The following is a 20550-nucleotide window of genomic DNA, read 5'->3' as shown; positions in this document are numbered from 1 at the left end:
CAGAGAAGTAGCTTTGTAATTTACATTTATTTTCTCAGTTGGCGCTAGTGCGCGGTCTTAACATGAGATGCAATTATGAATACCAATTTTAACGATTAAAAAAGTTTCTGTGCAGGTTTTAGCACAATATAGACATTTCAAATATATTCCGCACGCTTTAATATGTATTTTAACATATTCTATTACTTTCTATATATATATTCTATATTTATATATATATATATATTCAATTTTTAATGTACTCTAATTTTCTTACTCGTGTATCTATTATACATATACATATATTTGTTTAAAAAGATGCACAGAATAATTCATTTCAATTTCCAAAAATTTCCTGAATTTCTTAAACACACTCTAGATCACTAGAAAAAACTCGTTTCAGATCAAAGTTGTATGGTCAAATTTCTGAAAAAGAATAAATAATGATAAAATCAATTTTTAAATAAATCAACTTTGCAAAATTGCATAAAAGTCATTGCCATTTTTAAAAATAAAATTATATGTTTTTTTACATAATATATGGTTCTTCTTATTATTATCTTTACATAAAAACGTTAAAAAATAGAGTAAGAAATCAATAGCAGAATAACGCTATTGATTTCTTACTAACTCTATTTTTTTAACGTTTTTATGTAAAGATAATAATAAGAAGAACCATATATTATGTAAAAAAACATATAATTTTATTTTTAACACAAGGAATCAATTGGTATAAAGAAAACAATTTGTACAAGTTACAATTTGTACAATTTGCAATATACATGCACTTACATATCTTCTTTTTTAAAAACAATTAACTGTATTTTCTTTACACCAGAATTAATTTATCTCCTCTAAGTCTGTGCATAAAAGGATTAATGTAAAATTGAGTTAACATTAAATTAAGTTATAAATTAAAAATTAATTTTGGAAAGTACTACTTTATTGTATAAAATTAAGATTCATAATTTTTTAGATTACTCTAAATAACAAAACACATAATTACAATAAGAATTATTAAATAAATTTAATATTTTATTTGTAAATTAAATTTATATATTATAAACCGTATATTTATTTTAAAAACAATTAAAAGTTAAAAATTACTTAAATTAAATTAAATTAAAAATTGTTAATTATATTTAGCTTCATTAACTTTTAAATTGTTAGTATTCGATCCTAATAACAATTTTAAGCACATCAAATTAATTGTTAAGCGTATGCAATGTAATTATATTCGAAGCCACGTGAAGAGCAAGATAGCGTTTCGAAATGGTAAACAAGACGCCAAACGTATATATTTTCTGAAACAACGAAGGAGATAAAAAAGAAAATAGAAACGAATAGATATACATGGATAAAAAAGAAAGGCGTACTAGTACGGCATAGAAATTTCAAAGCAAAACTACCGGTTTTATCGATAGATATAAAACTACCATACCGCGTATACCAAAATAAAAAGAGCTTTGTAGACGAACAAGAAAATATCAGTGTTCTACATATCTTTGTCTTTGTCAGTCTTATTAAAATTCAAGCGCACACGTTCGATAAGCAGACTCCAATCTTGCCTTATCGGCAAACTGTAAATTTCTGCATGTCACTAATATTGAATTTTTGCATAATTTTCTCAGCGCCCTGGCCTTGAACGACGCTTCTATGTCTCGTTACTTTGATACCGCCGATAATTAACGTCCAAGTTCGGACTGGATATCATTTGCAATCGATGCACCGTACGTCATTTGTCCTATCCTATTGACATAAACAACGCTGAGTACTTTCGCAATTTCCCATCGCTTTCTCATTAATCATTGAATTTATTTAAATATATCGTGCATGCGCGTTGAAATGAAATATGCGCATACGCAAACTAATGCGATAATTTTAAAGTTGATTAATGAAAAATTTTGAGGCTGCTTTTTGAACGCTCGCGCGTCATCATCGCTCATCGCCGCGCGTCGTCGCATCGCTATTTCCTTGCTGCGCGCAGACGCGCTCGTTCGTATATATATATGGCGCCGCCGTTCGTTGATATGCAACATTGGCAAGAGAGAAAGAGAGAGGGAGAGACAGTAATTGTTGTCAATCGGCTTCTTCCCCCAATCCCCCGTCCCCGTTGCGTGTTCCGGAGTCCAGGGCGTCCAGGTTCGTAGTCTCATAGGGGAGATTACGACACCCCCTGAGGCAGGAGATCTCCTCGACCACGAGCATTTGATTCTTAACAGAGAGAGTTTGGAAAAAACATGTTTCGACTCTTCGTCGCGATTGCGGCACTCGTCGTACTGGGCGATGCTTTACAAAGGTGAGAGAACATCACGATTATTTGTATCCGCGCAATAAGTACTAATTAACGTCGTACTAATTAAGATCGTACCAACTTCTTGGAATCGGCGCAGTATTTGTGATAAATAACCTCAACGATCATTGAATCAAATACGTGGATCAACGTGTTTTTCCTGTTGGATTAAAGCGTCCAGACAAAGAGATGATTTCAAAGATTACCTTTGAGACTTGCGCCTTTTATCTTCTTTATGACGTCTTAAACAAGATTAGCGAGTCATGCACTCATAGCAGCAGCTCGTATTTAAGCTATCTAGATTTCGTTTTATTTTAAATTTGTTGATAGACTTGATAGACAAACATAGGTGGCAGTGAGCCAATTTTTACCTAGTTACTATTTGTTTATTTTATAACTTTAGTCAAGTCGGGTCGTTTCCTCCATATAAAATTGAATACACAGTTAACAAAGGAAAACTTTGTTGAGATAAGTTTTTACTTAAAATTAGATTATAAATTAAGCAATATACTTAAATATGCATGAATCATAATTTAGAAAGACTCAATCTAATTAAAGATTTAATTTTGTATAATTAAACCTTAATAACTATGTATTGATACATTTTTTTATATACTTGCATTGCACAAGCAAGACAAGAACAAAGCACTAAACTTACATGGCGGTTTCATGACTCATTGTTTTTCAAAGGAGTTCTGCTTGCATCAGTTGAGATATTTATATACAAGATATGCGTATATGTATATCTCTTATATATAAATATCTCCATATAGCAAATACATGTTTTATACACATATACACACATACATACACACATACTCCCACGCAATAATGAAATGTTTTTTATGTTTCTTTAAGAATTCCGTTACAAAGAACAGAGACCATTCGAAATACTTTGAGAGAGGTTGGCACTGATCTCACACAGGTTCGCTTGGCCCTATCTACTAGTACGACACCAGAACCTCTAAGCAATTATCTTGATGCTCAATACTATGGAGAAATTATGATTGGAACCCCGCCGCAAAAATTTAAAGTAATTTTCGACACTGGTTCCTCGAATCTCTGGGTACCATCTAAAAAATGCTCAGTTCTCAACGTTGCTTGCTGTAAGTAAACTCACATTATCACTATATTTGTCTTTAATACATTCATTATATGTGCATAAATTGTATTTAATAGTATATACTTTATATAGTTTATATTAAAGTATATAATATATTTAATAATATTATATACTTTTAACATTGAAATAACCTCAACTTTTTTTCTTTTGTAATAATTAATATCAAGTGAAAATGTAGAATAGAAATAATGCTGAAGAATTATGTTCCATTTGAATTATATTCTATATCCACATATTTAAAATAAAATCTTTGAATTTTTTAACAGGGCAGTTTCAAAAATGAAAATTACTGGTAGGATAAATATTATGGAGCCAAATTCCACAATTACTTGCACTCTGGTTTATGTGATTTATCACTCTTACTTTAAAGATAGAAATGACCTCTAACACAAGATAGCTTACATGTTAAAGCAAAGAATATAAATATAAATATAGCTAATGATTTGAACTGCTGCTGATTATACAATTAAATTAATAAAGAACTCCTATTTCTAATATCAACTAATTCCGTTTTGATTACTATCTTTTGTAGGGTTACATAATAAGTATGATAGCAGTAAATCCCGCACGTATCAAGAGAATGGTACTTTGTTTGCCATTCAATATGGTACTGGGAGTCTGTCTGGATTCTTATCTACTGATGTAGTATCCGTGAGTCATTGTCGAGCAAACAGCTCAATATAATTCCAATTAGTAGTCATAGTCTACAAAAATTTCTATAAAAAACATAGATTGTTACTATCCTCTGATAAAAACATATGCGGTAATATTTTATTGATAATATCAATCCTTTCACAGGTTGCTGGCCTCAATGTTAAGCATCAAACGTTCGCAGAAGCGGTGAATGAACCCGGATTTACCTTCGTTGCAGCGAAATTCGACGGTATCCTGGGGATGGGCTATGCCACAATATCCGTTGACGGAGTGACTCCCGTCTTTTATAACATGGTCAAACAGAACCTGGTGCCACAAGCTGTTTTTAGTTTCTATTTAAATCGGTATATATTTTCTTCCCATATGCACATCATGTATCTCTAAAAATGTTTCTTTAATCAAGTAGTCTTTTTATATTATAATATACAATATTAATTGTAAAAAATATACAATATTAATCTCACAGAGATCCCTCAGCCCCAGAGGGTGGTGAAATGTTATTAGGTGGTTCTGATCCTGATCATTATGTTGGTGATTTCACGTATCTTGATGTTACCAGGAAAGGATACTGGCAATTTAAAATGGATTGGTGATTATTTCTTAAATTATATTATATGTCACAGATCGTACATTAGAAAATTGTTGACGCTGTCACATTCCAGGGTCGAAGTAGCGGGTCGTACCGTCTGTTCAAAAGGTTGTCAAGCTATCGCCGATACGGGTACGTCTCTGATAGCTGGGCCAACAGCAGAGATCGCAGTTATTAACAAAGCTATGGGAGCTACTGTTATGAATGGAGAAGGAATAGTAAGTAATCGATCATATTTTTTGCAATACTAGCTTTTGCAATAGTAGGCAGTATTAAATAAATCAATAAATGTTACGAATTGCCAATATGGATTACTAACATTAATCATCCTTTCCAAAGGTGAATTGCAACACTATTGATAAACTACCCAAAGTCTGTTTCATCCTGGGTGGTAAGAAATTCTGTCTCGAAGGCAAAGATTATATCCTTCAGGTAAGTATCACAATCACATAATTAAATTAAATCACTTTAGAACAAGAATATCACGCCATGTTTAATTTTCCATAGGTCAAACAACTTGGTCAAATGATATGTTTGAGTGGCTTCCAAGGTATGGATATGCCTAAACCATTATGGATTTTGGGTGATGTATTTATTGGTCGGTACTATACCGAATTCGATATGGAGAAAAACCGAGTGGGATTTGCTGAAGCAAAATAAATGTCGATTGTCTTCTCGATGAAGTTACCGTTAGGTGCTAGGTCTGAAAAAACTTTGCAAATAATTCAGTAAAATTTTCTTGACTTCTATGCTTAATGCCTTTTTACTTGTGATCCATACGGTTGTTAGACGAATATACGTGTGATATTACAGAAAGTTATTGAACGGAAATATACGATATTGTCTCTATCGGCAATGTGGTACATCCTTTTCTATCAGCATAGAATCGTATTGTCGCAAGATATATATTGAATATAATTAAGTCTACAATAAAATATGTATTTCTTTTTACACACATATGTTTATTGACCTTTACATAAAAAGCGTTTATAGGCTGTTATATAAAAAGCGTTAACATCAATTATATTTATAGTATAAATATTAAAAAATATATTGCACTTTATAACTAGAAATTGCACTTGTTAAATGTTACATGTCGAACATACATATGATTTTTTTCTTTCATAAAATATAGAAGTAGATCAAGACTATTGTTTTGACAGTGCATTAAATTTTATACCGTAGATCAATTTTTGCTGCGCAGCCATCTAAAAAAGAAAAAAGAAATTCGCAACACAAAAGCACTTGTATAAACAATTGTGATAGCTTATTATATTATCATCTTTACAACAAAATACTTTTTTTTCTAGATTTAACAAAAATAAAAATTTACAACTGTTCAACATATGTTGAACTTGATACAGAGCCATAAATTTATTCCATTAATGAGTAGCAAAAGGAATACATCTGAAAGTGTATTCGATTGTACAATAGGCAGTAAAGATATCAGTTTTGTTTATCATATTATCGTTATAATAATCGATTCATCCTGTTTTACAATTTTCAATTAACAGTATCCATAGCTCAAAATATTAATATGGAAAATAAATTGTATAAATAAAAGCATTGACATAGATAAACTCTTTTGATGGCAAGTTTTGTCGTAAAACGAATACTGCAAACGATAGACAATCAGTAGGAGTTATAATATTTAGTTTCTAAGCAATCGATGACTAAACTTGTAAGAAAACCAGAACAAAAATGACCAAAAAACAAAGTTTAATGAAACTGATTTCATCAAACTTAATTTTATTTCAATTTTACTTTACGGAATGTCATTCTCTTTATTTATACATTTTTTGTGTAAATTCTAAAAGCATAAGAATCCTTAACATCTCAATTATGATTATTACAACTATAACGAGGCAAACAATAATATGATTCACGCGTTTAAGAATAGAATTGAATTTTTTAAAACTACATGACTATTTCTTTTTGCTTGATTGCATGAAGCCCATAAAAAATTGCTGTGCACGACGACCAAGTCCATTGTTTTGAATGGGATAATAATGGATTCATTTTCATCCCATGAATTAATCTTGTTCTACAGTTACCTACAAAAAAGTTTTAAAAAACTAATATATGGAAGCGCTTGTATAATAATTGTTAGCTATACACAGACATTATCTTCAACAAAATTCTTTTGAGTTATTTTCTTTTAGAATTGATAACAGAGATTAAATTTACAATCGTCCAATATACGTTGAACTTCATGGGGAGAGATAAATTTATTCCATTCGTGAGTACCAAGAGGTATTCTTCTGAAAATGTATTCTGTCGCTATAATAAAAGACCAAGCAGCTAGAGTTCTGTTTTCCGTTGTTATAAAAATTGATCCACCAGGTTTTATCATTTTCACGCATTTCTGTAAAGAATATTCACGTAAAAGATTTAATTTTATATTTTATATTCAATAGTTTTATAATTCTTATTATAATATACAATGTACCTTTAAAAATAGTTGCGGATTGTTTACATGCTCCAAAACCTCAGAAACTACAGCAGCATCGTATGACTCGCCCTTCTTTCGGGAAAAGTCTTCCACTGTTGTATAAATGTAATTCAATCGCTCCGCTACATCAGGATCCAATTTTGCATGCTCATTAGCAACGTTTATTAATTCTGCGGATGGATCTATTCCAGTCACTTGTGCTCCTATTCGAGCTAGACGCTCAGTCAATATACCTCCACCACAGCCAACATCTACAATCTTGACGCCTTCCAGTGGAAAAGCTGGATTCAATATTTGCATTCCAGCATTCGCCAATCCATCCCTCACAAATTTTACTCTAATTGGAGCGTATAGATGAAGATCAGAATGTAGGCCGTTTTTATCCCACCAGTCATTTTTGAAAGTAGAAAAATGTTCAATTTCCTTAGAATCTATTGTTGACATTGATCTAGCAATTTTATTGATATGTACAGTATTTTTGAACAACCTGCAATAATAAATTCTTATTTCCTTGTATTCTTAGCTAAACAGACACTTTTACATAATATATTTATGTAGTATAAAGTAGAGAACATTTTTGTATTCAATCCATGTATTTTAATAGGTAAAACATATAGCATAATAAATGAGAAACTGAACAAAACATGAAAAGTTTACTACAAAAATCAAACAAGTTAATTTTCAGGAAACAAAAAGAAACTTATCATCTTTAAACTATTAATTGTAAATATATATTATAAATGATAATTTTGCTTCAGATTTAGAATAGGAACAAAATTATAAGTTTTGATTAATGTTGGAGGACCTATTTAAATGAAAATATAAAGAATCTCTTAATTTATTTGGTTTTTATAAAAATTTTATATTTATTACTTATTTATATTTACATTTCCTGTTTGAACCTTGCTGAAAGAAGATTATTCACAATGATATTAACAAATTTTAGCATCATAAAAGATTTTTTTTAATCTCATAACCAAATTTAAAATAAAAATAGACTTATCTCATATAATTAGACACGTTATAAAATACTCCCTATACCTGTTTTGGAAAGTATTCCTTGATGACCTAATAATACATCTGAGAATATTCCAAGCCATCAGATTTGTGTTTGATTTACGGTTTGAAAAATTACTTTTCTTTCAATCTTGCTAATGAGAAATCAAAATCACAGAATCTCACATACACAAAACGGTATAACGTCAGCTCCTTATACATAGGTACACAACACAACACGCAACTTTAACTTAACGTGTGCAAGTAAGGTTAGGTCAAGTTCGAGCAAGTTCGGCCGGCGGTAGTATTTATTGTCGATGATATTTTCACAATTGTTTTCGACAAGGAAATAGGATATTTTGGACAAGAAAAAATAAACACGTGACGAGTTTATTACGATTCATTCGATTATGTTTCGACATGTGTTCGCATCGAACTCACGCAGTGCATTGGTAAGCCGACAGCACGTATTAGCACAATTCTCCTTTACGGTATCTCAGTCGGCAATTAATCCAACTATCAGGATTGTTCTGTGCAACATTTTAGATTTTAATATAATTTGTCTTATAAAATAATAAATATTTATTACTAAATATTCTTATATATAACATAATGTAAAACATAATGTATAATAGATATAAATTTACATATTAAATTTATATTGTAAATTTAAATATTAAATATAATCTCTAGGTTATTAAATTGACATTTAAATACAAAGAATATTTTTCTGATAAATGAAAGAAAATATATACATTCTTTTTTTATATACATCTTTGTTATAAAAAATATAAATAAATATATAATTCAAGTTGGCATTTAATAAAATTCATTTCTTCATTCAAAGCCACTTTTGTTCCTGGAGCAATATTTATATGCTACAGATAACTGATGAAACTAAAGAGAACTATAACCACAAAGATGAATAAAATCAAATTGTTGCAGCTGCTATCTCGGCTGTGGAGTGGATCTAACAGTAAACTTGCGGGTAAGCATACTGAGCAGAAAATTATATCCATCTTGAGGAATAAGTTTCCGCAAGCTCAACTGATTGAAGTTACTGATGTGTCAGGTAGCTATTATTTTATAATGATGTTTTACAGGGAAAAGTTTTTTGAATAATTTATAGCATTGATGCAATTAAAATTATATTTTAGGAGGATGTGGAGCCATGTTTGACATAAACATCATTGCTTCAGAATTCAAGGGAATGAATACATTGAAGCAACATCGAATCATCAATGAGGTAAAACGATTTTTTCCAGAGAAGCTATTAAGGAATTTCTCCAATCTTTTTACATAATGTACAATAAAAACCTCTGATCAAATTGTGAGAACAAGTCTATGATTTATTTATAGGTATTTCTGAATTTTCAAATTTTTAGATTATATAGTTTTCTTTAAAATAACAACTTTTTATAACATTGAGTCTTATAAATCATTTATCTTTTATTTTTCTCTATCAATATTAATATCATCGATATTATTAAAGAAAGTGTTTTTTAATAAATTATTTTTATTGTTTGGGTTTTTGTTCATTATTTATTACTTAAAGATTAATTTGAAGATGCCAAAGTTTCTGTGTTAAGAAGATATACATGAATAAAATATCACATGATTTCACTTTTTTTAAACTAAAGAACCTTTTTAAATCAATTAGATATCAATTATATTAACCAATCTATTTTATTACAGATTCTCAAGGAAGAGATTAAGGATATGCATGGCCTCCAAATACATACGAGTATACCGCAGGCATAAATTTTATTTCTTAGACGATTGTTAAATTAATTTTACAAAGAAAATATTCAATATAATGATTTTAGTGAAGCTAATAATGAACATCCGAATCCTTGTTTTAAAAATTTTTCAAGAATTTATTCGAGATCTTTAAGAATTTTTCAATTTTGAATGAAAACAATTTTAAATTTTTGCCGTATATTCGAAATAACTTATTGTTTGACGAGTCCATTATTAACTGAAACTCTATTCAAGATCTAGAGATCTTGCACAAATTTTGTATATTTTATATAAGTTGTAAATCTGATAAACAAAGTTATAAAAAAAAATTTATAAAAAGTATGAGTGGAATAAGAGTAATATTTTATTAATTAAAGAAATGCGCTTTTTACATTCATAGTCAATTCAATTATTAAAATGTTGAAAAGATAATTTAAAAATTAGAAAAAAATATTAGAATATTAATATTATTTCCCATGAAGTAGTACAGAATTGTAATATCTAAATGTTAATTGAATGCACATTTTTCACATTAGTACAGAAAATTCAGCTAGGAATTAAGGCACAAACATCCAGTATATATTGCCAGAAAAAAAGTTGAGTGAGTGCACCTAACCATATACATACATTGCGTAGAGATGTCTCTTAATTTCTACTGAACCTGATTAGTCACTAGAAAGGAACAACGACGTAAAAACGAAATTCCTTTGCAGTCTAAAATTGCAAATTATCAATAAATATCGAAATATGACCAGAAAGAATTAATAAATTAAAAATTACCTAGAAGTACCACCAAGTTAGATAACACAATTTAACAAATATTTTTTTAATATGCTGTGTAAGAAAATAATTTTTTTTATTGTATATAATACATATTGCAAGAAAGATTAATTTAATTAATAATTAAATATATAATGAAAATTGTGTGCTACTCAAGATGATGCTTAAAATATCATAAAAATTCTTGGAAAAAGATAATATAGTACAGCATTTCTCAGCTTTCACATTGGTTTCTGACAATTGATCTTATAAAAGTCTTTTTATAAGATTAATTTTATTTAATTTTACCATTTTATACGAGAAAAATCTAATGTTGATTTGAAAATACCTTTGATCTTTTATAAGATAAAATTATACAGAAATTTTGAAATATTTATATATATAAGTTCTGAAAAATTGTAAAGAAATTTAAAGAAAAATTTTCATCAGCAGAAAGGTTTATCCCTGTTGTATCTATTTACAATAAATAATTTAGAGATAAAAAAAATTATCTGGATCACACACAAATGAACGCCCTCTGTTTAGTTTTCTCATGAGTTGAACGATACAATGTTGAATGCAGCAGAGGACTTATATCATATGAGCATATAGGCGTAAACAGCAAATAGGCGTATAATGTCTAGTCACGCGTCACACCTGATTAAACGTGTGTCACAAAACGAAAAACACATTTTGCTTACACACTAAGTTTGTGCCTTTTCTTTTAAATCGATTCTGACCTTTAGTTCGTGAACGTGATGAAGCATTCGTAAACTTTGCTCCTTGGAAGGTGGAGAAGGAGAATTGTCCGTCACACAACAAAGCATCATACTCATCATCAGTTTGATTCATAGCGATCGTGCATCAAGCATGGATCATCATCATCTAATGGGTGATCCTGAACCACTTTTCACTAATAATCTACTCCTGTCAAATGGACCAAGTCCTTTGCATGCGTCTAACAATGAATCTCGAAGAGGTAACACAGATAAAAATGATGTTACATCATGTAAGACGAGCTGTTAGCTTGTAAATATTTCGAGAAACATTATCTGAGATAATTACAAATAATTGCTTTTAATAGAGTAGTAGCAGAAATTAGTTAATTGAATTAGTATTCTTTTTAAACTTTTAATTAGTTAAGATAAGCTAATCAAATTGAAAATAGAACTTGAACATTTTGCTCAGTTTATATAATAATATTTAAGATTATGAATCAATTGCGAAGTATGAAAGTTAATATTGTAGTGAGATAAAGTAAGTAGATATCTTAGATATTGTATACACTCTGTTGTATACATTGTTACAGGTGCTGGTATTTTGGGGACAATTTTTTTGATTGTGAACACCACATTGGGAGCAGGATTGTTGAATTTTCCTCAGGCCTTTGACAAGGCTGGTGGGGTAGGAACCTCTGTCGTGGCACAGCTTGGCTTTCTTATACTGATCACAGCTGCTCTGGTGATATTGGCTAGCTGTAGCAATAGTACAGGCACTGATACTATGCAGGACACATTTGCTGAATTATGCGGATCCAAGTCGCTTGCCTTCTGCGGAGTCTGCGTGACTATTTACAGCTTTGGCTGCTGCTTAACCTTTCTAATAATCGTTGGCGATCAGTTTGACAGAGTATTTGCCACATATTATGGTCTCGACTATTGTCATATGTGGTAATTATTATAATTAAAAAAAATAAAAAACAGATTATACCATTATTTCAATAAAGAAAATCTTTGAATTTTTAGGTACTTATCCAGGCCATTTGTAACAACTTTATCTTGCAGTATATTCATCCTGCCTTTGTGCTTTTTTAAAAGATTAGATGTTCTAAGTTATGCAAGTACTATTGGTTGCATAACTATTGTGTATGTCGTATGGTTGATTATTTACAAAAAGTTTGACGAGCAAAATAACATTGTATCACCTATAAAAATCTGGCCAGATAACGAATACGAGGTTCTGCAGATAATACCCATCATTTGTTTCGCTTATCAGGTACATAAAGTTTTAAGCAAATTTTAAGCATTTTACTCCTGTCTTTACATTTACATAATATAAGAACTTGATGAGAATACATTTATAATCAATATAATAGATATTTCTGAATTTTTTTCAAACTTATTAACTGTATAGTTTTCTTTAAGTAACAAAATAATGCATTGAGTTTTAAAATAGCACTAAGTTATATCAGAAAAAGTTTTAAATACAAAATATAAAAATTTTGGGAAACTATATTTGTAAAAAATGAAGTTTATATATAAAGAATATTTGAGAATTTAAAAAAAGTAAATTTTATTATGTTTTCGTGTAAAAGTATGAAATGCTTATAAATTTAAAAAATCTCTTTAAATATGACTTTACACTAGTGAAAATGTTGTAAAATTGCTTGTTGCTACATTTTTAAATCATGATTATAAATAATTATTTTTCAGTTTTTTTCCACACAAACACTTATCATCAGTGTAAGAATATTTCTAAATATCTAATTTATTGTTTTTCTTGTTTAAATTTTGTTCATTATTATTATTTTGAAAAAAAATTGTGTGACTTTCTTCTATTTTTTCAGCTGAAGAATATTTTTAATCTGAATAATATAATCTATATTACCTTTTGATTAAAAATATGATTATCATTAATTAAATACTATACAATCAGATTACATATTTTATATTAATAATTTTACAATCTGTCACTCACTCACACACACACACACACACACACACGCGCGCGCGCGCGCGCGCGCATTATTATACCATCTCAGTTAATATAGATGTGTACATATTTCATGTACATTTTTTTACAGAGTCATATGACAGCGATACCGACCTATGCCTGTATGAGAGATCGCAATCTGCGCAAGTTCAGTGTATGTGCCGTCGTCAGCATGCTGATTTGCTACGTCATGTACAGCGTCGTCGGCTATTTCGGCTATGCTACGTTCGGCAGCGGCAAAGTCCCGAGCGATATTTTACAAGGCTACACCGATAAGAGTACCACGGTGACCGTGGCGATAATCGCAATCGCAGTCAAGAACTTCACTACTTATCCCATCGTGCTGTATTGCGGCCGAGATGCACTTCTCGGTATCTTCGACGTGAGCCTCGATCGAATTGGCGTTCGCGTCATCGTCACGTTGATATGGTTTGTTCTGTCGTTGGTTATCGCCATTCTTGTGCCAGATATCTCACCAGTCATTAATCTATTGGGATCACTCTCTGCAATGTTTATTTTCGTGCTACCGGGCATCTGTCTCCTACAAAGCGTATTTCTTAAAGACCCAGAACTGTACTTGAATAAAGATCGTCTGTTGATCGTCTTCGCGATCTTCCTGACTGCACTTGGAGCCTTCGTGTGTGGTGTTGTGTTTATGGAGGCTCTTCAAAATTTACAAACTCCGACTAAACCGCCATTGGTTACCAGCTTCAGACAACTTAGACTTAGAGAGAGTTTGTGCGTTTGACTGTGTCTACATTCGAACAACACTCGAGATATATTATACATTAGACACTGAGAAATTGAGAGATTTACCTTATCGTTGGTAACGATCCATCAATGACGTGCCATGCTCTCTATAGATCTCACATGCAATTCGATTTGAATAAGACTGGAAAAGCTGTTTTGCAATTCAGCAATGTTTTACTTTATCTTTAACGTTACGTTGAGATAGAAAGATATATTATATAGTTCAAATGTCAGGAAAAGACTGAGAAATAATGTATACATGTGTAAAATTTTGTCAATTTTATCAATCAATTCATTTGCGTGCGAAATGGCGTAAAAGTAATTTTTTTATACTTTTGATGTCTTCCATCGCCAATTGAGCATGTGCTCAATATAGTACATATTGGTATGTTAATTTGTGAATGTATAAAAATAAAAAACTTTGTGATACTTTATACAATTTATTTTGTTTCACTCAATTAGCTTTCTCTTTTACTCTTATAGAAGTTTTTTTTATTATACAATGAAAATTATATGAGGCAGTTTTGTCGTGACTCAATACATATGTTGAGAAAATTTAACAAATCTTTAATACAGTATATGCAATTTGCAAAACAATCTTATCATTGGATCAAGAGGTTGATCTTGTAATTGAAAATTCGCTAGTAAAATCATGCAATGTGTTCCCGCTTAGATCCTCGACCTTTTCTATGATCATTTTACAGAAGAAACATTCCCTGGTGTTGAGCAGATGGCGATCTATGCAGGTGCGACATGTTTGATGATTGCATGGTTTAAATATAACGGTAATTGGAAACGCATAGCAAATGGTACAAGCGTTGTCATCGTCACTTATTAATTTGGTATCGGGTAGAAGTATATGACAAGTTTCGAGATACGTTATCATCTGCTTTACTCGATTAATTTCCTCCGTCGTTACATCTTCTTGATCTACAAAAAAATTAATTTAAAAAATTATAATTTTATATATATATATATATATATATATATATATATATAATGTATATAATAATTACTACATACAATCGGGTGTAACTCACGAAATACTTACAGTTCAACAATGAGAAAGGTTTCACATTTTTTGTCTTTGTATTTTTCAATTTTGTGTCGCCCAAAACGAAATGCAAAGAACTGATCTGGAAGCTCGGTTCTGTTAATAAACTTCGTGTAATTCTGGGTACTTCAATTTTCGATTTTGCTAATAATGAAAAACACGGTTATTGAGATAATTTTAAATATCCGTTGCTTGCAACTTTCTCACAAATACCTGCAAAATCTTTCATTTCTTTTTCAAGCAGAGCCAGCAGAATACCGATAACGGCAGCTAATATAGGAAAGTGATCTATGGATTCTAAATCTGGTATTTCTAGTAGCATCACATGTTGAAAACAGTTAGTTTGCGAACTCATCCTATTTAACACTTGGCAGAGTAACTGAAAAACGACGATGTGATCGTACAATTTGAAGGCTCGATTGCGAAATAATATTTTTTCACTCACTTGACACAGTCTGGCCAGTAGGATTTCACTAGAATATTGCGTAGGATCGCTGAAAACATCTCGGGCTACCAAGGAAATCATCTCTAATACGCGAAGCAACGAGATAGCCAGATCGAAGCAGGTGGCACAGATCTTTAATTGTCTTGACTCAATAAACACTCGTTCCGGCCTCGATGATACATTGTGAATTTCCTGCACCATGCCGATAAACTCGGAGAATGCCCAATTCAATTGGTTCAATAAGGAATTTAAGAATTGCGTAGTCGCCTGCGAATTGCCCAACAATACGTCTCTTACATGTGCTTGATATATTACCGATGGACACGGTTCTGAAACGCATATAGCAAATGAAGAAATACATCGAAATAAAATCTAAACTTTACGAAAAAAATTATGTTAGACATTATTCAACATTTTGCACATAAAATTACTTTTGTCACACTTTAATATAATTTAGGTTTAATAATAAAAATTTGTTTAAACTTTATATTTAAAAAGAATAACGTACTTATGAGCTGATAAACAGATTCCTGTTGCTTCGTGCCGATTTTAGAAAGATGCGGACTCTTTTCGTATCGGAAGGCAAAACCATTACCCTGCCAAAATCTGAGCAGAACCCAATTGGATTGGGCCCATGCTCTGTTCTCGTATGGTTTTAACAGATTCGTGACAATTTTTATTCTGCTCTCGCGCGGCACATTCTCTAGTGCCTCTAGCATCAATGGATTCGATACAAAACCGGCGAGCGCAAGTATCAGCACGTCCTTAGAATTGACGTGCACTATGCGTGGATCGAGAAAGTGATCGCATAGAAACTCGGCCGCATTGCATAGCATTGTTCGATAATCAGGAATATTCTCAATCGGTGCAGTGGGATGCATATGAGCACGCAAGCTCACACTCAGATCGGACAATGTTTCCAAATAGAAATCGGGCACAAAACTGAACATGTTGCCCTGCTGGCTGGCGGTTTGCAGGGTCAATGTGACCACTTTTAACAGCCAGGCCAGTTGCGCCTGCTTCTCCTCCGAGTACACAGCAGCCCTAATCCATGCCATGTGTCTCGCTTGCTCCGACAGTTTCTTACTAAATATGTCCGTCGTACGAAGCAGTTCTCTTTGTATCGCCTCCGTGTCGGAATCCTTACCAGGGATCGTTTCCTGCTCGACATGCTCAAGTCTCGCCTTGGTGTCGGCAATTGCGTTAATGTATGCGGACATACTATCACGCAGACTAGCCACTTTGGCCAGCTGCTTCTTCGCCGCTACATGATAGAATAAGATAATACCATCTAATAATTCTATCAACGAGATCGCTGGATCTACAGGACCGTGACGTATTGGAGTCCTATCTTCTCTAGTATGCGAAAAAAATCCTAATCTCTCCAATATCGTAGAACTACCTTGGCTTGCCGATGTCGCGGGCGGGTTGATGTTAAGTAAGCGAGGATAAATAGCCGCAGGTAAAGCTACGGGCAAGTCGATTAGGGGTCTCACAGCCGCGCCGACCACAGCAGCGGCATAAGTGTTATTTGACGCTTCATTTGTTGCTGTTGTAGTACGCTGCTGTTGCTGTTGTTGTTGTTGTTGCTGCTGCTGCTGTTCCATAGCAACAATTACCTCATGATCCGGACCTAGGAGGCGTAGCAATTCGTTCCTGAATGTCTTGTTTAAGTGGGTTATTACGCCACCAAGTCTGTCGATTCCAGAGTAATTGATCGATGCATCGTAGAACGCCCTGCCCATTCCAATTTATAAGGAAATGCTATTACGTAAATTAAACGTCGCTCAATAATATTTGCGAATAATAATAATAATAATGTACGAAGCAAATGTGCTTACATATCCAGAAAAAAAATAAAAAGAAACAGTCCTGAGATGAAATGTACAAATGCGTAATAAACGCAACAAACTCAATTAACAATACAAGCATTCAGGCGCATTTCAATATTATCTCAGAATATAATATATATAAGAGACATAATATAATATACATAAGAGAAAAAAACATATTGAATTTATTTAAGGTTTCTACGTTACTAAAGTAGAGAGTCAATTCCTTTCGTAAGTATCTGATAATGCCTTATGTCTCGGTAATGCCTTATCACCTGCAGGGTATATAGACAGGGCTTGTCCCAATTTCAGTATCCCATAAAATTCTGAATGCAACCAGAAGTCGGTGAAAGCAACATAATGTGATCGGCAGGGGCGTCTGCAGAATTGGTAAAATGCCTGCAGGTTTGTTAACTGAATGCTCGATAATTACGCGGACGACTCCCGTATACAAGTCTCCACATTTACTCTAAATGTGTAGTGTACTTACGCGACTGGATATTAGATTCTCCTGAACAAAACGTTTGAATTTTTTTAAAAATATAGTCCTTGATGTTGGTCTCTTTGTTGTTCCATCAGTATTATCTAATAATGTGACTAGTAATTCAACTTGTAACGCTTCTACCTCTAAAAATATGAAATATAATTTTTATTTTACTATTTTAAAGATTATGCACAGACATACCCGCCCCCGCCTCACACATACACAATTACATTCCTTTTATTACGCGAAAATAACAAAAAATATTCTTTATTCTTAATTATGCTCTAAATTTATAAGAAAATTATTTTACATAAATAATTATAATTCAGAATGGTAAAAAGTCTAAAGTGTCTGAAAAGACATAAGCATTTAATCATACCGGATATAGCAGCTTTGATGCGCTCACAGGCGTACAGATAACTGGCCTTGTTTCCTTCGATCGACGGATCCAAGGGATTCGTCTCCCACCAGACCTTCTCGACCACGTCTGTCAATCCGCCCTCGTCGAGTGGTTTCACGTGTACAAAATTGGCAAACCGCACGCGATCGAACAACAGATATTGCAAAAAATATTGCCGTGTGACAGTGTGCTGACAGATTTTCGTCAGCAGCATCAGACTCTTGCACTGATCCGGATATTCGAGTAACAGGGAAACGTGTCGGAAGGCGGACAACAAATGTAGCACCGTGCTCTCCAAGCACATCTTGATCTCGTGTTCTTCCAGGAAAGTCCATAGCAGATCCAAACAGATAATAAACTGCGTACTACGAATATTCGAGTAAGCGGATTTCGTCGTAGTCGTAGAATCGTCGGTGCTCAGATTGCAAAGTGTTTGCATAAACGGCACGAAAACCGTCTCAGTGACATAAGAAACAGTGAGCAACGGGCCAATATGTTTCAAGATGGATCTCGCTAGGCACATGAGAAAGGCATGGGCGCTCATAGTTTTATCTTCTAGGAGAACGTTTTGCTTGCCAACATTCTTGGAGTATTCCAACAGTTCGATCACCTGCGAGAGCCACTGAAAGAGAAGCATGGCTTGGCGGACTTGCACCATCGGCGGTGCTTGCAGGGGTTCGTAATCCTCCACAGGATATCTGAACGGTATGGAGCCAAAGTTAGCCGTTAGGTTTTCAGTGAAGGCCAGACTAACAGTGGGAAAGTACGCAAGTCCGGCGCCTGTCGGCACATTCTCGAACGCTCTGCCTAGACACCTGCCGTTCCTATAGAAATCTATCGTTCCGTCATCCATGTTCAAGACACAACCAATGATGTCTCCTGTTAACCAGGCCTCACCGTACTTATGAGTACTCACGTTCCACTTCCGCACACGATTTCCATCATAAGCGTACGAGTTTGGGGTGTCCCCTAAAAAGGAAGCAATATAATTTCAGCTTTCTTTTAAATTTCACACCAGTTTTTTCATGATATTAATGAAAAGATAGTAATTGGAAATTGTTGCAAAAATGTATAGCAAATACTGCTGTTTCCTTTCGCAGAATAACGTTTCAACGTACCGACGCCATACTGTTGATTAAATTTACATTGAGCAGTGCCCCAGCCCACTTGCATCACTCCTTTGGATCCAAGTTGCACCTCATACATCCATTTCCCCTTGAACGCCCCTGCATTAGCTCGCATCGTGCTAAAACTACTCTGCGAATTGACACTTAGCCTGTCAGGGGAAACGATGCAGAGACCATAATGCATGGATACATCAAATCTGACGAGATAGGGACCTATACGACCTTCTCTATTATCCTCGGAATTCCATGTATCAATATACAGATTCAATAAGGATTTCCTAATGTATTCATTTATCCAAATTAAATTCTGAAATGTTCTGAAACAAAATATACGACTTAACTGTTGTAATAATTAACAACACATGTTGCACTTCTAGTAAAATTTAATAGACACAATTAAAACAATACACAAAAGTATATAATAAGTTTACGTTATGTTCCATTTGAATTTATTTTGACACACAATCAGGCATAAACCTGATAAATGAGAAACTTCTTCAGCTATACTGTCATATACTTTTTGAAAGCTTTTGAAAGTGCAAAAATGAGAAAAGAATAAAAAGTTATGGAATAGAAGGGCATTTAAAGTTTTTTCTTTACAAGAATATCAAAAAATAAAGCTACTGTTGCAGAGAAACAAATTTCCTCTGAAGATCTAATTTCCCAGACAACTTAGATATTTTAACAGCGAAATGACACGTAACGTTAGCTTGCTACCTGGGCTCCCACCTGGATCGTTCGAGATGATCATCCTTGGATCTACCGGCGGCAGTGCGTTCGGCGGCGAGAGGACTCGCGCCGAAAACCCTGCATAGAATCTCGTCCGCGTCCATCATCGGCTAGCAGAAATTCACGTCGAGCGGCTACAGGTTAATCCGCGCCGCGACACGGCGGCATCGCCGAGTGCTCACGAGGCTCACGAGCGTGTCAGCGTACGCTCCTCAGTCCTCAACCTCAACTCCTCAGGCCTCAGGCCTCAGGCCCTGCGCTTCTCAAGTTCTCATTCGCCACGGATCACTCGTCTATGGCAGCGACGGCAGGCAAAGGACAATAGGATAATCGATAGACGACAGCCCTCGCGGGGGGGCCTCGTGCCTCGAGCTCAAGCAAGCGCGCTCACCGACGTCGCCATGTCGATCAGCACGCGAACATGTACGTACG

General features: G+C 33.3%; 5 protein-coding genes across 7 annotated transcripts; 3 read left to right on the top strand and 2 right to left on the bottom strand.

Annotated features, from left to right (window-relative positions):
- The first annotated feature begins 2013 nt into the window (after nt 1–2013).
- LOC105835079 (lysosomal aspartic protease) lies at nt 2014–5589 on the top strand. Its single transcript, XM_012678045.3, has 8 exons — nt 2014–2278; nt 3131–3378; nt 3928–4046; nt 4194–4393; nt 4516–4638; nt 4712–4856; nt 4978–5070; nt 5146–5589. The coding sequence occupies exons 1-8, from the start codon at nt 2220–2222 to the stop codon at nt 5296–5298; spliced, it is 1140 nt and encodes a 379-aa protein (XP_012533499.2). The 5' UTR covers nt 2014–2219; the 3' UTR covers nt 5299–5589.
- On the bottom strand, nt 5590–8498 carry LOC105835080 (ubiquinone biosynthesis O-methyltransferase, mitochondrial). 2 transcript variants are annotated; one of them, XM_036291309.1, is made up of 5 exons: nt 8132–8498; nt 7978–7996; nt 7088–7577; nt 6826–7003; nt 5590–6692 (listed from the first exon to the last, which is right to left on the bottom strand). In XM_036291309.1, coding segments are annotated over exons 2-5 (807 nt in total). In that variant the 5' UTR covers nt 7980–7996; nt 8132–8498; the 3' UTR covers nt 5590–6555. The 2 variants fall into 2 exon arrangements, with proteins under 2 accessions (XP_036147202.1, XP_012533500.1); XM_012678046.3 differs by lacking the exon at nt 7978–7996.
- Nucleotides 8499–9007: 509 nt separating this feature from the next.
- Nucleotides 9008–9847, top strand: LOC105835083 (bolA-like protein 3). Its single transcript, XM_012678049.3, has 3 exons — nt 9008–9158; nt 9244–9332; nt 9782–9847. Exons 1-3 carry the CDS (start codon nt 9008–9010, stop codon nt 9845–9847), a joined length of 306 nt encoding a protein of 101 aa, XP_012533503.2.
- On the top strand, nt 9304–14481 carry LOC105835078 (putative sodium-coupled neutral amino acid transporter 7). Its single transcript, XM_012678044.3, has 5 exons — nt 9304–9445; nt 9782–11564; nt 11895–12255; nt 12331–12580; nt 13389–14481. The coding sequence occupies exons 2-5, from the start codon at nt 11456–11458 to the stop codon at nt 14043–14045; spliced, it is 1377 nt and encodes a 458-aa protein (XP_012533498.1). The 5' UTR covers nt 9304–9445; nt 9782–11455; the 3' UTR covers nt 14046–14481.
- On the bottom strand, nt 14475–20261 carry LOC105835076 (E3 ubiquitin-protein ligase RNF123). Of its 2 annotated transcripts, none has more exons than XM_012678041.3 (10): nt 20107–20261; nt 19381–19706; nt 18242–19231; nt 17869–18005; nt 17654–17757; nt 16055–17283; nt 15547–15875; nt 15315–15480; nt 15099–15245; nt 14475–14977 (listed from the first exon to the last, which is right to left on the bottom strand). In XM_012678041.3, the coding sequence occupies exons 1-10, from the start codon at nt 20223–20225 to the stop codon at nt 14658–14660; spliced, it is 3867 nt and encodes a 1288-aa protein (XP_012533495.2). In that variant the 5' UTR covers nt 20226–20261; the 3' UTR covers nt 14475–14657. The 2 variants fall into 2 exon arrangements, with proteins under 2 accessions (XP_012533495.2, XP_012533496.2); XM_012678042.3 differs by having other exon boundaries at nt 20119–20255.
- Nucleotides 20262–20550: the final 289 nt, after the last annotated feature.

This window comes from Monomorium pharaonis, chromosome 8 (genome assembly GCF_013373865.1).
Source record: "Monomorium pharaonis isolate MP-MQ-018 chromosome 8, ASM1337386v2, whole genome shotgun sequence".
In the NCBI taxonomy this organism is placed as follows: Eukaryota; Metazoa; Arthropoda; class Insecta; order Hymenoptera; family Formicidae; genus Monomorium; species Monomorium pharaonis.
This window is presented reverse-complemented; position numbering and strand designations above follow the sequence as displayed.

Coding starts and splice junctions, on each gene's coding strand:
- LOC105835079 (XM_012678045.3), top strand. CDS start 2,220: ATGTTTCGACTCTTCGTCGCGATTGCGGCACTCGTCGTACTGGGCGAT. Junction 4,857..4,977: donor TTATGAATGGAGAAGGAATA/GTAAGTAATCGA, acceptor TCCTTTCCAAAG/GTGAATTGCAACACTATTGA. Junction 5,071..5,145: donor GCAAAGATTATATCCTTCAG/GTAAGTATCACA, acceptor AATTTTCCATAG/GTCAAACAACTTGGTCAAAT.
- LOC105835080 (XM_012678046.3), bottom strand. CDS start 8,190: ATGGCTTGGAATATTCTCAGATGTATTATTAGGTCATCAAGGAATACT. Junction 7,578..8,131: donor AGGAATACTTTCCAAAACAG/GTATAGGGAGTA, acceptor TTATTATTGCAG/GTTGTTCAAAAATACTGTAC. Junction 7,004..7,087: donor ATCCGCAACTATTTTTAAAG/GTACATTGTATA, acceptor TATTCTTTACAG/AAATGCGTGAAAATGATAAA.
- LOC105835083 (XM_012678049.3), top strand. CDS start 9,008: ATGAATAAAATCAAATTGTTGCAGCTGCTATCTCGGCTGTGGAGTGGA. Junction 9,159..9,243: donor TGAAGTTACTGATGTGTCAG/GTAGCTATTATT, acceptor ATTATATTTTAG/GAGGATGTGGAGCCATGTTT. Junction 9,333..9,781: donor AACATCGAATCATCAATGAG/GTAAAACGATTT, acceptor ATTTTATTACAG/ATTCTCAAGGAAGAGATTAA.
- LOC105835078 (XM_012678044.3), top strand. CDS start 11,456: ATGGATCATCATCATCTAATGGGTGATCCTGAACCACTTTTCACTAAT. Junction 11,565..11,894: donor TAACAATGAATCTCGAAGAG/GTAACACAGATA, acceptor ACATTGTTACAG/GTGCTGGTATTTTGGGGACA. Junction 12,256..12,330: donor CTCGACTATTGTCATATGTG/GTAATTATTATA, acceptor TTGAATTTTTAG/GTACTTATCCAGGCCATTTG.
- LOC105835076 (XM_012678041.3), bottom strand. CDS start 20,225: ATGATGGACGCGGACGAGATTCTATGCAGGGTTTTCGGCGCGAGTCCT. Junction 19,232..19,380: donor TAATCAACAGTATGGCGTCG/GTACGTTGAAAC, acceptor CTTCCTTTTTAG/GGGACACCCCAAACTCGTAC. Junction 15,246..15,314: donor AGAAATGAAAGATTTTGCAG/GTATTTGTGAGA, acceptor TTTCATTATTAG/CAAAATCGAAAATTGAAGTA.